The sequence below is a fragment of the Rattus norvegicus genome, chromosome 7 (genome assembly GCF_021556685.1).
Source record: "Rattus norvegicus strain SHRSP/BbbUtx chromosome 7, alternate assembly SHRSP_T2T, whole genome shotgun sequence".
Taxonomy (NCBI): domain Eukaryota; kingdom Metazoa; phylum Chordata; class Mammalia; order Rodentia; family Muridae; genus Rattus; species Rattus norvegicus.
The window spans coordinates 122868280-122881597 of record NC_141540.1 but is presented as its reverse complement, the minus strand read 5'-3'; the positions used below and the strand labels follow the sequence as shown (position 1 = coordinate 122881597).

General features: G+C 54.2%; 1 protein-coding gene across 4 annotated transcripts in view; it reads right to left on the bottom strand.

The window, feature by feature from the left end:
- Zc3h7b (zinc finger CCCH-type containing 7B) overlaps positions 1 to 13318 on the bottom strand; it is a 48334-nt gene that overhangs the window by 9763 nt on the left and 25253 nt on the right. For all 4 annotated transcript variants that reach the window (XM_087557460.1, NM_001434677.1, NM_001434676.1 and 1 more), the window contains 11 exon segments: positions 12984 to 13040; positions 10293 to 10335; positions 9652 to 9845; positions 9044 to 9365; positions 8205 to 8263; positions 7436 to 7535; positions 6915 to 7076; positions 5599 to 5804; positions 4180 to 4280; positions 3063 to 3244; positions 665 to 750 (listed from right to left, as the gene is read on the bottom strand). In XM_087557460.1, coding sequence (XP_087413586.1) covers positions 665 to 750; positions 3063 to 3244; positions 4180 to 4280; positions 5599 to 5804; positions 6915 to 7076; positions 7436 to 7535; positions 8205 to 8263; positions 9044 to 9365; positions 9652 to 9845; positions 10293 to 10335; positions 12984 to 13040 — 1512 coding nt within the window.

The following is a 13318-nucleotide window of genomic DNA, read 5'->3' as shown; positions in this document are numbered from 1 at the left end:
GGATCTTTACATTTGGAGGCACCTCAGACAAGTTGTCATAGTCACCACCACTAATGGGATAACTAGAAGTGCCATGCCTCCTGATGTGGAATCTGAGCCCACGGCTTTGCCTCTGCAGCAGGAGAAAACAGGCACCCCGCCCCACTCCACATGTAAAACCAGAGGCTTTGAAATATCAGTCATGGGCTGGAGAGATGGCTTAGTGTGTATGGGTGTTTTGTTTGCATGTATGTCTTTTGTGCAGTGCCCACAGAGGCCAGAAGAGGTACTTGATCCCTGGGACTCCAGTTAGAGATGTTGGGAGCCACCCTGTGGGTGCTGGGTATCAAATGTGGGTTCTCTGGAAGAACAGCCAGGTCTCTTAACTGCTGAGCCATCTCTTCAATACCATATTACCCTTTTAAATACGACCAGAAGTGAGAGGATCTGAAGCGCACTCCCAGATGGTTCAAAACAGAACCCTCTCCAAATCAGTGTATTTATGCATATAAATGTATATCTGAATATGAAAGCACACACCCGCACATAGGAAAAGCAAGTAGTAAAATGTGAACTCCGAAAATATAGGGAAGAGTGTAACTTGCAGGGTCCCATGTCACAGTAAAAGGACCTGGACAGCTCCTGTGGTGCCCACCCTGACCCCAGTGCCAAGCCCGGGCCTTACCAAGCCACTGCTGGCCTTCCCTGCATGGGCTTCCATCTGCTGCCAGTATTTCTTGGATTCCTGAACGATGTCCTCGTGGGTCATTCCTGTGGAGGGTGGGAGAAAACACAGGGCTTGGCAAAGGATGAGGCACAGCACCGTGGGATGCTGGGATGCGTCCCAAGCCAAGGAGTTCTCTCTGGCCAGTCCCAGCCACAGTAAGACTGAGGGCACAGAGTGCACGTGTCCTCTTTGGGCCAGTTTGTCCATCCACAGCACAGGAAGAAAGCCCCTTGATTCCCGAGCCAGTTCCATTTTTAGTGTCCCTGCTTTTCTCATTGGAGACTCAAGCAGAATCCTGCTGGGCAGCCCCAAGGTCTCCGGGCTTTAGGCTTACCAAAGTCTGAGGTATGTGGCTCTTCACTGCCAGTCCCCAAAGGGCAAATGTCCCAGCACGATGGCCCCAGAGTACCAATCGGATCCTTACTTGCCTTCCCGATCCTACTCAGCACATCTTCCTGAGGCCTCCCTCCCTGCAGATCCTCTCCTCTCTCTAATGCCTCCTACAGCCAGCTGTCCAGCTACTCTGTGGCCCACTCTGCATCTGTCGCTTACCAGGGCCGCATACCACACTCGACATCAGGTTCTTGCCGACGATCCCCAAATGGAGACCCACAGTCAGTCCACATCTCCCTTTGGACTTAGTGCCTGCCACATCTGACTGCCCACTCAGCATCTCTACTTGAAGTCCAAGAGACATTTTGGAACCCGCACCCCACACAGAACCCCGGTATTAGCACCCCCAAACACGCTCATCCTATAAACACCCTCTTCTCAGAACCCAGACCCCTATTCTACTAGGCACCCTGACAACTTGACCTTAATATACCTCACGACTGGTCCATCAACAACCTCACCATTGAAGTACACCTAGAATGTGACTGCTTCTGCCACCGCTACTGCCACCACGTGGTGTGAGCTCCATCTTCCCTGCCGTCCCCACTCCTGCCCTTGCTCCAGGCTTTCCACCCAGCCTCCGGCACAGCTTGGAAACCGCCGTCCAGATTTTGAAACTCCATTTCACCTAAAAGCCCTCCTGGCATCGCACAGCAGATCCAGCAGTCACCTGCCGCAACGGCGGGCTTTTCTCTGAGATGCACAGTAGTTTGAAATGCTGGGAACGGAGGATGTGGCGGTACCACAGGGCAGGCTTTCAGAAGCTACTTTCTTACCATGTGTATTTATTATGTGTGTATGTGTCGCGGGTGGGTGTCAAGGACAACTTGCAGGGGTTAGTTTTCTTTCCTCCATGTGGGTCCTGGGGATCACACTTGGAGCCTACTTGGTGCCAAGTATCTTTACCTCTGAGTCATCTCTTGGCTACACAGTCAGCATCTTAAACTTTTTTTTTAATGTTTATACTAACAATAAAGGTACAGTGTAGCAAATCCATGCACAAGCAACTGTGCTGTTCATTCATTATGATCCACTGCAAACCTCAGCCCATTAGAGTCTAACCACTGCTCCTTGACCCAGGACTGACGGAAACACTCCATGCAGCAGGTGACGACGTTTCCTTTTAAGGCCAAGAGGCTCTCACACGCTGGGACCCTGGTGACTGTGAGTCCTAACTATCTCTCGTGTATCTTCTGCCTCAAGGCCTTGGCTGCCTGGAGCATCCATTCCCTGGCCTTCACTAGATAGGCCGGTTCTCATCACCTGACTGGAAAGGGTCTTCTGGGTCTCTCTCCCATTGCTCTGCTCCCACACATCAGTGATACACACCTGAAGTTAAAACACTATCGACCCTAAGTGGACACTGTCGTATGTACAGTATCTTACCGTGGCCCCAAATAATGCTGATAAAACTACAACAGGCAGTGGAGAAGAAATCCATCCTCGGCCAAACAGAACCTAGGATTCACTTCTTGCTAGTACATCGTTTGTCTTGCTCCATTAAATCCTCAGAAGTGAGGGCCTTGCTTAGCTCGAGGCTGGATGCCCTGACCCAGAGAGGGTGCTGAGTAAAGCAGTTGGATGGATGGATGTGTGAACATCCTTAAACCCACTTGCTGGACAAACAGAAGGTGGCTCAGGGAAAGAAGCCTTATTGGCCAACACTCAGGCAGCGGGTGGAGCTGTTAGGCATAGTTGTGCGGTTCAACACATTCTTGCTTTCCCACCAGTATCTTGCCATGTTCCCTAGGCAGGGTCTAGACAGGCAGAGACCCAGATTCTGCACCCTGCGCGCAAGCAGAGTTCTGTCTGTGATGTCCAGGGTTACGAACTCCTCCAGGAAGCTCCCAAGGGCCACCTGCTTCTGAACTTACCCGAGGTCCCACTCGTCAGCCATCGGGCCCTGGCCTGTTCACTCCCAGCCAATTCCAAGCCTACCTCACCTGCTCTGCCTGCCGCTCACCTGAGTACTGCTGCAGCAACCAGACCTTGAGTTCAATGAAACTATGGGCGAAGTGGCAGCTGTCCTCGCGCAGGCAACCATAGCGCACCTCGTGGCGGCACACGTCAAACTGGAAGTGCTCCTGGAACTGCCGGATCTTGGAGTACTTGAGAGAGGTGGAGCGGACGATGTGCACCAGGCACCTGAGGGCACATGGGACGGGCATGACGCTCACAGTTCCCACCACCCTCTGCCTCCGTCGCCGCAGTGGGGCCACCTTTCCAGTGCTAAGCAAGTCTGAGGGAAGATGCTTCTCAGGGTTTCTCCTGGGCACCTCCTCCCCTGTATCCCATCTCTAAATGTGGATGGCACAGTAGGTGAGGGGGTCCTACCCTCAAGACTTTAGTCCCAGCTCTGCCTTACTCGGGCTCCATCACAGAGCTCTGAGGCCAGCTCAGTTTGCAGCTGTCCACCAATGGTGTCAGATCTCCCCATCATCAGGTTGGGAGAAGGGGATAAGTAGAAAGACCAATTCCAGCTCAGTGCCCCAGAGCTGGTCTTATACCAAGGGGGATAATGAGGCACTTTCTCTGGGCAGGGAAACCCAACAAGTGGGAACATCATTACTCTCAGACAGGAGGAAACACAAGGCTGCAACTGCTTGTGCCCCAACCTACAACCAGCCCCTGGCCAGGATGTGATTTGGACCTAGGACTGTGTAACTACAGGGCCTGACTCCATCTCTAATGATGAGGCACAGTAGAGAGCCAGAAAGAGCAAAGGCAATGGTGTCCTCCTGACCCAGCTCCTCCCATGCCCTGTTTGACATTGAAACCATGACAGCGGAAGAACCATCAGCAGGGTATATCTGTCTGCCAGCCAAGCTGTTCCCAAACCTCAGCTTTCTTTTCTGTACAAGGGGAGCAGTAACTCCCTCCCCAGGGGGCCTCTGAGACCATTAAATACCCAAGACAATGATTAGAAGACAGGAAGTATTAAATAAATATGGTTCCTGTCCTTTATAGGTGGATGTCTCACCATCCTGTCCCTTTTGGCCTAGGCCTTTCCTCCTCTGACAAGCTGCCCTCAAGGGACCTCTCCACCCTTGTCTTGCCCACTGCCCAGCAGCAGGACTCACTTGTTGTTGTAAAAGCTGTGCTTGGCAGCCAGGTTGGAACAGACAGACGGAGAGTCCTTGGTGCCTTTGCTGATGATCCGGGGCTTACTGTCGAAGCAGATCTGTTCAGGGAAGAGATGGGCTGGGACCTTCGCCAGGTCACCTGGGAAGGGGATGGCCTAGAACCCCAATGGCCATCTAGGGAAGGACATCTGGTCACTGTCCAGATGGAGGAGTATGGGGAGGGGGAATATGGAAGAGAACCCAGGCTCTGTGAACCTCAGGTCTCTGGCCCATAGATGACTTGGGCCTCAGCTCTCCCTCCTTCCTTCTGAGATACACGACTTGAGTGCCTAGGGCAGGAGTTGCTCCAGCCCCTGAGCCTCGTTTTCCTCAGCTATAAACTGTGTCAATTACCCTACTGTGCAGGTCAAACAGAAAGAAACGAATTCAAGAGCTTCTGTCTTATGGCCACGAGCTATGATCCCCAAGCCATGTCTTCCCTAAGAGGAGACAGCACAAGTTCATCTGCTGTGAGGTCAGCATATCGGGGGAGACTGGGCTTCACCAACCCCTCCCCCAAGCCCTTCCTCCTCAGAGATAACCATGACACCATTCCCATCTTCAGGGACCTACAGAACCAACTGTACTCTCAAGACTGGGACAGGCTAGTGGTCATGGTGGCGCACACCTTTAGCCTCAGTGCTCTGAAGCAGAGGCAGGTGGATCTCTGTGACTTCAATGCCAACCAGGCTAGCAAATTCCAGGCCAGATAGGGCTAAACAGTGAGACCCTAGCTCAACACCCCCCCAAAAGAGAAAATGCTGGGGCTACTAGTCAGCGGGGCTACTAGAACCACAGCTGCCAGGGGAAGAATGAAGAAACTTGAGAGGACACTGTGGGACGGCAACAACAGGCACAGCCAGGGTGGACCATGTCGGGGGATGGGAAAGGCTGGCCACAGATACCTTGCTCTAGACAGCTGAGCTAGGCTAAATTTGCCATACCCAAGACATGGGAATCAGGGACAACAGTGGACAAGATTCTAAGTCTGCTGGCCCTGAGGGCTGCCAGTGCTGTACAGGAGGTGGCCTTGGGCTCTGGAGCGTGTGGCTGAGGTTGACGTGGCCGTGTGGCCTCTAGACAAAACCTACCTCAACCCCCAGCACCAGCAGAGAACCAGGACAGTGCCTGTGAGCTGGGGCTGCCCAGAAAGTGTGGTTAAATATCTAAATCCTGCCCATTCTGGATTCCCAGGGAAGAACTGCTTCCTCCTGGCCTCAGTTTTCGCCTCCGTAAACTAACGTTACAACAGTCTCTGATGATCTCAGGCCATGCCTCACCACACCCACAGGTTTGAGGCTCAACAGTTCCCACAACGGGTCCCTGACTGTGCCCGGGGCCGTGGGGGCCTGGTGAACTAGCTGGGCAGGCAGGTACCTCACAGAGGAAGGTGAAGATGCCCTGGTGCTCCTTGAGGAGCTTGGCAATGGTGAGGCTGCCACGCTTGACACCCCCTAGAGGGTCAAAGAGCAGGTCCCGGTTGAGGGTGCCCTTCCGCTCCTCTGTCCACACATCGATCTCCTCCTGATGGTAGGCGAAGGTGCAGTTGTCCCCGTACTTACAGTCTTGCTTGTTAATCATGTCTACAAGAGGCAATGGGACACACGTTCTACCAGGTGATCTCACGGCGGGCAGCAGGGCGCACACCCACCAGGACAGAGTGCTGGTGGCTGCCAATCCCCGAGAGGGATCCTTTCCCAAATACCAGGCCCCAGTATGGAAGGCTTAACACCCTCGAACCCCTCCCACCCCACCACCAACCCTGGTCCCCAGTATCTGTGCAGGTCAAACAATGCACAAAGGCCTCCGTAGAGCACACACAACTATGTAAGGGGGAGCGGTTTTAGGATTATGCACTGGGGAAGTGATAGCTGGGATTAGGACCAGGAGCATGGGCCCCAGCTGGAGCTGAAGGAGTGGTTGCATCCTCTGCTGCAGAGCGGTGGGAAGTGGTACAGGGAATGGCTTCCAACACCGGGGCCTCCGGGCTCAAAGGGCAGAGCACGTCACGGAGTGTGGAGAGGTGTGAGTGTGCGTGAGGAGCACTTAGGGTGGGGATGTGGAGTGAGCATGCACTGGCCTTCATCCCACCAGCCACGGGCAGGGCTTCAGGGAGGACACTGAACGGTCTGAAAGGCCTGTGTGAATGGTCGTCGTGAGGTGGGTGAGGGGGTGAAGGAGCCTGGGGTGGATGCTGAGAGCCAAAAGGTTATACGCAGATGTCTGGAGGTAAGGACAAAAAAGGGCTGAGGAACAGATGTGCTTAGGCTTCAGGGAAACTGAAAAAAAAAACCCAAAAGCGTCTGTTTGGTACTGATCTCTGAGATTTCTATGAGGCCAAAGTGAGGGCAAGGAAAATGATGTAATATTTGAAAACAACTGCTATCTGCAAACCTTTCCTATGTGCTTCCCGGGACTCTGCCCACCTCTTCTGGAATCCTGCAGGGTATGAACCTGGCTGTATGGACCGTGGGACCCTCACATGCGTGCAGTGGTGCAGGCCACCATATGGCTTCAGCTACATAGCATATCCTGAATGACCTCTGCCTTTGGACAAGGTCAAGAGAGAGGCTTGTTCTCCTGTGGGACTCGGTCTTTATCAGAGCTCTGTCATCTCTCCTGGGTCACTGCTGTTAGACCCAAGAGGAGCTGAACCCAGCTGGCTCCAGCCAGCCCCACGGTGGTCCACCCACCTTTGCACAGGTAGTAGGAGCCCACAAAACTGGTCTTGGTGGGCCGGGGCCGGATGCGCTTCCAGATCTGGTTCTCTGAGCTCCGGAGCCGGCCGAGGAGGACATCCCTCCTGCACTTGTGCTCGAGGCCCTCGCGGTAGGTATAGTCACCAGCCCTGGGGCCTGTGGGCAGGGTACACAGAGATGCAAGTCCAGAACCCCCCATCTGGGTCTCTGAAGCTCCCATCCTATCTCCCTTAGCATGTGCTTGCAGGGGAAGCCCTCTCAGGAACCCACGTGACCTCTCTAACAGGCCTGGACCTAATTAAAGGTGAGGCTGCCCAGCTCAGTGTTTCTAGAACTGTGAAGATGACAATTTGCAGAGAGAGGGCAGGCCCCAGTCAGGGCCCTTCGTTTCCTGCTGACGAGAGCCTTGTCTTCCTACAGGAACCTCCCACGATCACACAGTAATGTGGCCTCCACCCTCCCGAGACTCCCAGCATTTCCAGGGCAGAGGGGTGCTGCTGCCGATGTGGGATTACCTGTTTTTGGGTAGCACAGCTGGCAGGCTTGCTTGAATTCATGGGTGGCAGCCAAAGGGTTCTTGATGAGCAGGGCGGTGTTGGGCATGGAGGGCTCTGGCTACAATGGGAAGACATTGGCCATCTTTGGCCCTGAGGGTACCTGGGACCACCAGGGGCAGCCAAGGCAGTGAGAATAGATATGTCTTTTGACCCCTACTCCAATCTGTCCTACTACCCAGTATCAGAACCTAGGACCTTCTTCTGCATCTTCCCAGGCCTTGTATTGTAATATATGAGCCCCGAACACCATGACCTGCCTCAGAAAACCCTGGACAATGAGTAGAAGCCATCTTGGCTCCAGAATGTTTCCTTGAATTAAAGCAGAGGAATTGCAGTGGGCTTGTTTAAGGGCCTACTGCTCTCCCCGAAGTGTCCCAGACATCGACAGACAGGGAGAGCCAATGACTGTCTAGGGCCCACACAGCTAGTGTCTAAGCTGAAGTCTGCACTCATGCTGCTCACTTGGGGTCCAGTGCTCTTTTGAACCTAGAACAGACTAAGGCTGGAGATCAGACAGGATATCACTATGGCTGCTGAGCCTTGTTCTGACACACGCGATAAAGAGGACCCTAAATGTGTTCTCCAGCGTAAGGGCCACTCTGAAGGGGCCCCTCTTGAAGAATGTAGCATCTCACCAGTGCAGAGAGCCCACCTCACCCCCAATCTGGGGCTCGTAACCACAGGATGAGTAGGAGGTCTGGTCTGGGAGCCCACTCGAGTCACTCACCGAGGGAGCTGGCTTCTGAGTACTGCTTGGGGGTCGGTGGTCCTGTGAGCTGGCCTCTTCTAGGGAAGGAGAAGACACAAAGGTTATGTGGCCTAGCACAGAGGGCTTGAGGGGATGCCCCTGTAATTTCTACCTCAGGGACATTCCGTGGGTTCACCCTCCTATTTTCATGGTCACAGCCCTGGAACAAAGAGGCTCCAACATGTCTACCCTTGCTTACTATGCCTTCTGAGGCTTCCTGTTGCCCCTGGGAGAACGTCCAAACTTGTAGCTTGGCTCAGTGAGACCATGGCTCACTCGCGTTCCCCTAGAAACTCCCACTGTAGCTCTCAGCCAGACCCTGATGCTCTACCATACTGAGCCTCTGAGCTAGCAGGTCCTCCAGAAGGAAACCCTGGCTCCTGTCTACCCATGCCATCGAATGGGTCCCTCAGTCTTGAGTGCCCTAGTCTATCTCTGACCTCTAGAAGCCAACCCTATCAAGGCCTGGTCAATTGCCTATGTCCCTGGTTCCCAGCCCAGAGAAGGGCTAATGGAGCTTGTGACCTTGCACCGTGACCTTGCATCAGGATAATCTCCATGGGACCTAAGGTGGGAGGTCCAGAGCTCTTGGGGGGGGGGGGACACCAGATGGAATCTTTAACATAGCTCTAATTTGGATCTAGAGTGAGACACCCAGCCCGCGGCTCAAGCTCCAGTAGTGCTGAGCACAGCAGAGATAAGACAGTATGGACTGCCCTGGATTGTGAGGGGCATGAGCTGTGGAGATGCAGAACTTCAGAGATCAGAGCTGGAGCAGCACTGTCAAGGAGGAGAGAAAGTACCCACCAACGTCTCACCTAGGAAGGAGTCCGGCTTGTCCAGGGAGCCTCGGGCTGACCCAAAGCTGTCAAGGGCATCCAGCCGAGCCTCCGAGTACGGTAACAGATCCAGGGGGTCCAGCGTGGGCCCTGGAGAGTCCAGGGCATCCAGCACAGAAGCAGCCAGCTTCCTGGAGGGGTCCATGACAAGGCCAAAGGAGGCAGGAGGCAGAGGGCTGGACACGGGGATGGAGCCACCCACCACAGGTGGCAAGAGTGGGGTCCCACCAGGAAACACGGGGATCAGCTGAGGCAGCTCACTAGGCATACCACTGCCAGGCAGGCCACCCTGGACCAGAGACTGCAAAGCGGGGACAGAGCCAGGGGTCAGACAAGTACACAACCATCCAACCCCGTGTGGGTGTGGCACTCCAGGGACCGTAGTCTGACAGTAACTGCTCATGAAGCGGCTCTGCTTGACCTCTCCTGGGATCTGTTCTGTGGACTCCAGCAAGGCCCTCCCAACACCCTCTATCTCCCCAAATGAGATGTGAAGATGGGGCCCTTCCCTTGCCTCTTCATGGGACTGTGGGGTTCTAAGTGAGAGGCTTCAAGGGACAGAACAAGAAAACAGCAGCATGGCTCACCAGAGAGTCCAGGAGGGTGTCCAGTTCTGGACCAAACACGTCCCCATCTGAGAAGTCATCTAGGCCCTCAGTGCTGGGGAGTGGCCTGCTGCTGCCATCCAGGGGGGCCAGTAGGTCCAGAACATGAGGGAACAGGGGCATTGTGGGAGTGGAGGGGAGCAGGGCTGGGGAGCCTCGGAGATCCACGTAGCAGTCTGTGAAGGCAGTGAGCACAGTAGCTGAAGGGCCCTCTGTGGTGGGGGTGTTGCCTAGTCACCGAGCTAACACCTTTCCTTCTTCCCTTGTTCCACAGGGACCTGGTTTCCCTATTCCCCACCCCAGTGGCAATGGCTCAGAGGTAGTCAAGAAGGAAAGACAGCCTGGAGCTGTGGGGGCTTCCTGATTACCTTGGCTCTCCTTAAATATCCACCCACATCACCTTTCTCTGGGGCCAGTGGTACCTTCTCCAAGCACTTATCACATATAACCAGAAGCCCACGAACAGAGAAAGGGAAGTAGGAAGTGAGGGCTCTAACTCGAGGTGTCCAACAGGGTCAGGCATGAGTGAAGGACAGGGACGAGCTGAGGAGTGACCCGTGCTCTTTCCTGTCCTGCCTCAGGGAAGCCCCTGGGGTGTCCTACTCTGCACAGCTGAGACATACCTGTTTCTATGTCATCTATCGATCCCAATCCGTTAGAAGTTCCCTGTGAGAGGAAAGACATAGGGTGGAATGGCCTCAGGGCCCAGCACACCTCCACATGGCTAAGCTGAGGGCCACTCACTGAGGAACGATTGCCTATCACAAGTGGGTTGGTTTTTCAGCCATGGTCTGAGCAGGTGTGGACTGAGAGGTAGCCTAGTAGGTACACTTCAGGGGAACAATGGTCCCAGGCAAGAGATAGACCTCCGTGTCTAGGTTTCCAAAGACCTGGAAAAGGGAAGAGTCCCATCCATGCCCTGAAGCAATGGTTTTGGGTTATTTTGGTTGTTTGTGAGACAGGGTCTTAAAAGCCCTGAGTGACCTGAAATTCACTATGTAGATGAGGCTGGCCTAGAACTCAGAGATCCACCTGCCTCTGCCTCCCAATTGCTAGGATTAAAGGTTGTGAAAAGGATTTTACCAAGCCTTCCATGTCACAAATGGCTTCTACTTCAAAGAGGAATGTGTGCCCTCCCCCAAGCTCAGCCCCCAGGCTCAGCCCCCAGGCTCACAGGAAAGCTTTGCTTCCTCCAAGGAGAATGCCATCCTGAGCGGGATCCAATCCCCACTGCAAAGGTGGAGTGGCTTTCACAGGTCGGGCAGCAACCTGGCCTGGAGTCAGACATTCCTAGACCACAGGCATAGCTCCTCCTCAGGGGGTCCCAGAGAGTCCGAACTCTGCAGCTGCAGAGTAATGGGGTCAGAGCACTGTCTGGGATGAGGGAAATTCAGAGGAGCTTGCTCCGGTCTGGCCAAGTCTCGGCACCCTATCTGGACTTGTTTCCTTGTTTGTAAAGAGAGCTTACAACAGCCATAGTGCCTGGGACTGCGACAAAGACAAGGCACCTTGGAGGCCCGCCTGGCACACCATGTACTTACCATGTGTGTAGCCTGTGCTGCCAGGGGTTGGCTTGGAAAGTTAGTTTACCAGCCTCCCTTCCTGATCCCCAGTGAACTCCTCTGCCTTGTTTCAGCCAGTTCCTCTACCCTGAATGTGCTTCCCTTTTCCCTGATGCCTTTTTCATCCTTCGAGGCCCAAGATGGCCAGCCCTGTGTCCTTTCTGTTTCTGCGGAGGCTGGGAGAAGGCCCAGACACTCACTGTTAGCTGCCCTCTTTAAGGTTAGCAGCAGAAACAATGCGGCATCCAGACCTGACTCTGCCTCACCCACCTTACTCAGCCAGCACTCTGGGAGATGTTCCGCAGTCCAAATATTGGTCAAGAGTGCAATTCTTGGGTCAGAGTAGGGCTGTCTAACACCTGCCCTGACCCTGTCTGTTCTGTTCTGTCCATTCCTTGGAGCCCAGAGCTCTTCCTGCCCCACCCCTGAGCTTGTCCACAGATGGCACAGTGAATTCGTGCAGTGCTTGTCCATCCCCCGGGTGTTTGTATATCACAGATAAACTGCATAGGCCAAGGCCACCACACTGCTCACGGGGTTGCTTTTATACACAGTGTACACAGTAAGTAGGTGAGGGGGTCCAGGCAATCGCACACCTTTAATCCCAGCACTGGGAGACAGATGCAGGTCAATCTCTGAGTTCTGGGTCAGTCTGATCTACAGGCTTGAACGGGGCCAGGATAGTCAGGGCTACACCAGCCTGGGGTATGGAAGTGGGGAGGGGAGACAAAAGGGACAAGGAAGCCTCAGTGAATGCTTCTAAGGACAGTGCTGCCTCTGCCCTGCAGAACGAGAGACTTCCAGCCCTCCTGCCGCCCATACTGTCCAGGTTTCTCTCTCCCAGTCCTCTTGCACAGAGCCCTCCTAGTAACATTCAATTGGCAATAAAAAATCCTAAGAAAGCCAAAGCCCGAGGGAGGGCTGGAGTGAATGCCTAAGAGAAAGAGTGTGTTCAGGATCTGACCCTCGACACGAGCAGCTACAGAGCTTACTCTCCTGAACCCTGAGGAGGAACTAACTGTACTGGTGGTCTCAGGAACGTCTCTTCCTCTCCTGACTACGGGCCTCTGCTCCACGGTCTGTGTTTCCTGTAACCTCTCTACCTACCTAAAGGTACCCCCAGGTGGGGAAACCACTTCCCAAGAAGGTTGCCTTGGGCTCGGCTCCATGAATTCATAGCCTTCCTTGTCTTGAGCGCTAAGCTCCAGGGGACTGTCCCTTGTAAATACTGAGAATTGCTTGTGAGCACAACCCAGTCCACCCGGTTCTAGGCACACATGCAGAGTGACCAACGGGACAGAAAAATGAGTCCTGTGCTGGAGGAGCCCGTGGGGAAGCAGCAGCTGAACCTCCCGTGTGACCGTGTAGCATCCACACGGTGCCATCTCTCCTGTAGGTGCCACAGGACGCCAGGAGCAGGCCTGACACTTCCTGGTGCTTACTCATGAGCTCTCAAAAGTTCCCAATACGGAGGCAGGCCTGGCCTTATCTTCCCCACTCCGCTTGGCCTTCTCACAACCCCCCATAACTGTGAGCAGTCCTGACCTTTGTGGATGTGGTCAGATGTACCAGTAAGGAGTAGGGGCTGGTGAAAGTGTGGTAGGGGCTGGGCCTTGAGCCAGACATGGGGACGTCTGTGGTCTACTGCTTGGGGTCACCCCAATGGGTGAATCCAGAGCTCTCGGGCATGGATGAAGAAGACAGGCTGGTATGAAGCTGGGGAAACATTTGGAGTCTCAGACCCCTTCCTACCTGATCTGTTAAGCCAGCCGGGGCGCCATTACTAAGCAGAGAAAACGTTTCCAATTCCTGCCAGAAATTGGGGAGAGGAGAACAGAGATTAAGATTGTGGAAACAGGCAAAGCCTTCCGTCAGCCAGGACAACACAGAGAGCCTGACACCAGCTGTGGCTACCTCCCACCAGGACTACCACTGCCACTGGCTCCGACTTCCACGGTCACATTGTTTTGATCGCCCTCCAAGGGATCTAAACATACACATTCCTGCCAGACACCATCTCATACATTCTCTTGTTTCAGTCTGCCTGTGAGCCTCCCAAGGTGGGCGTAATTATCTGCCTTCCAGAT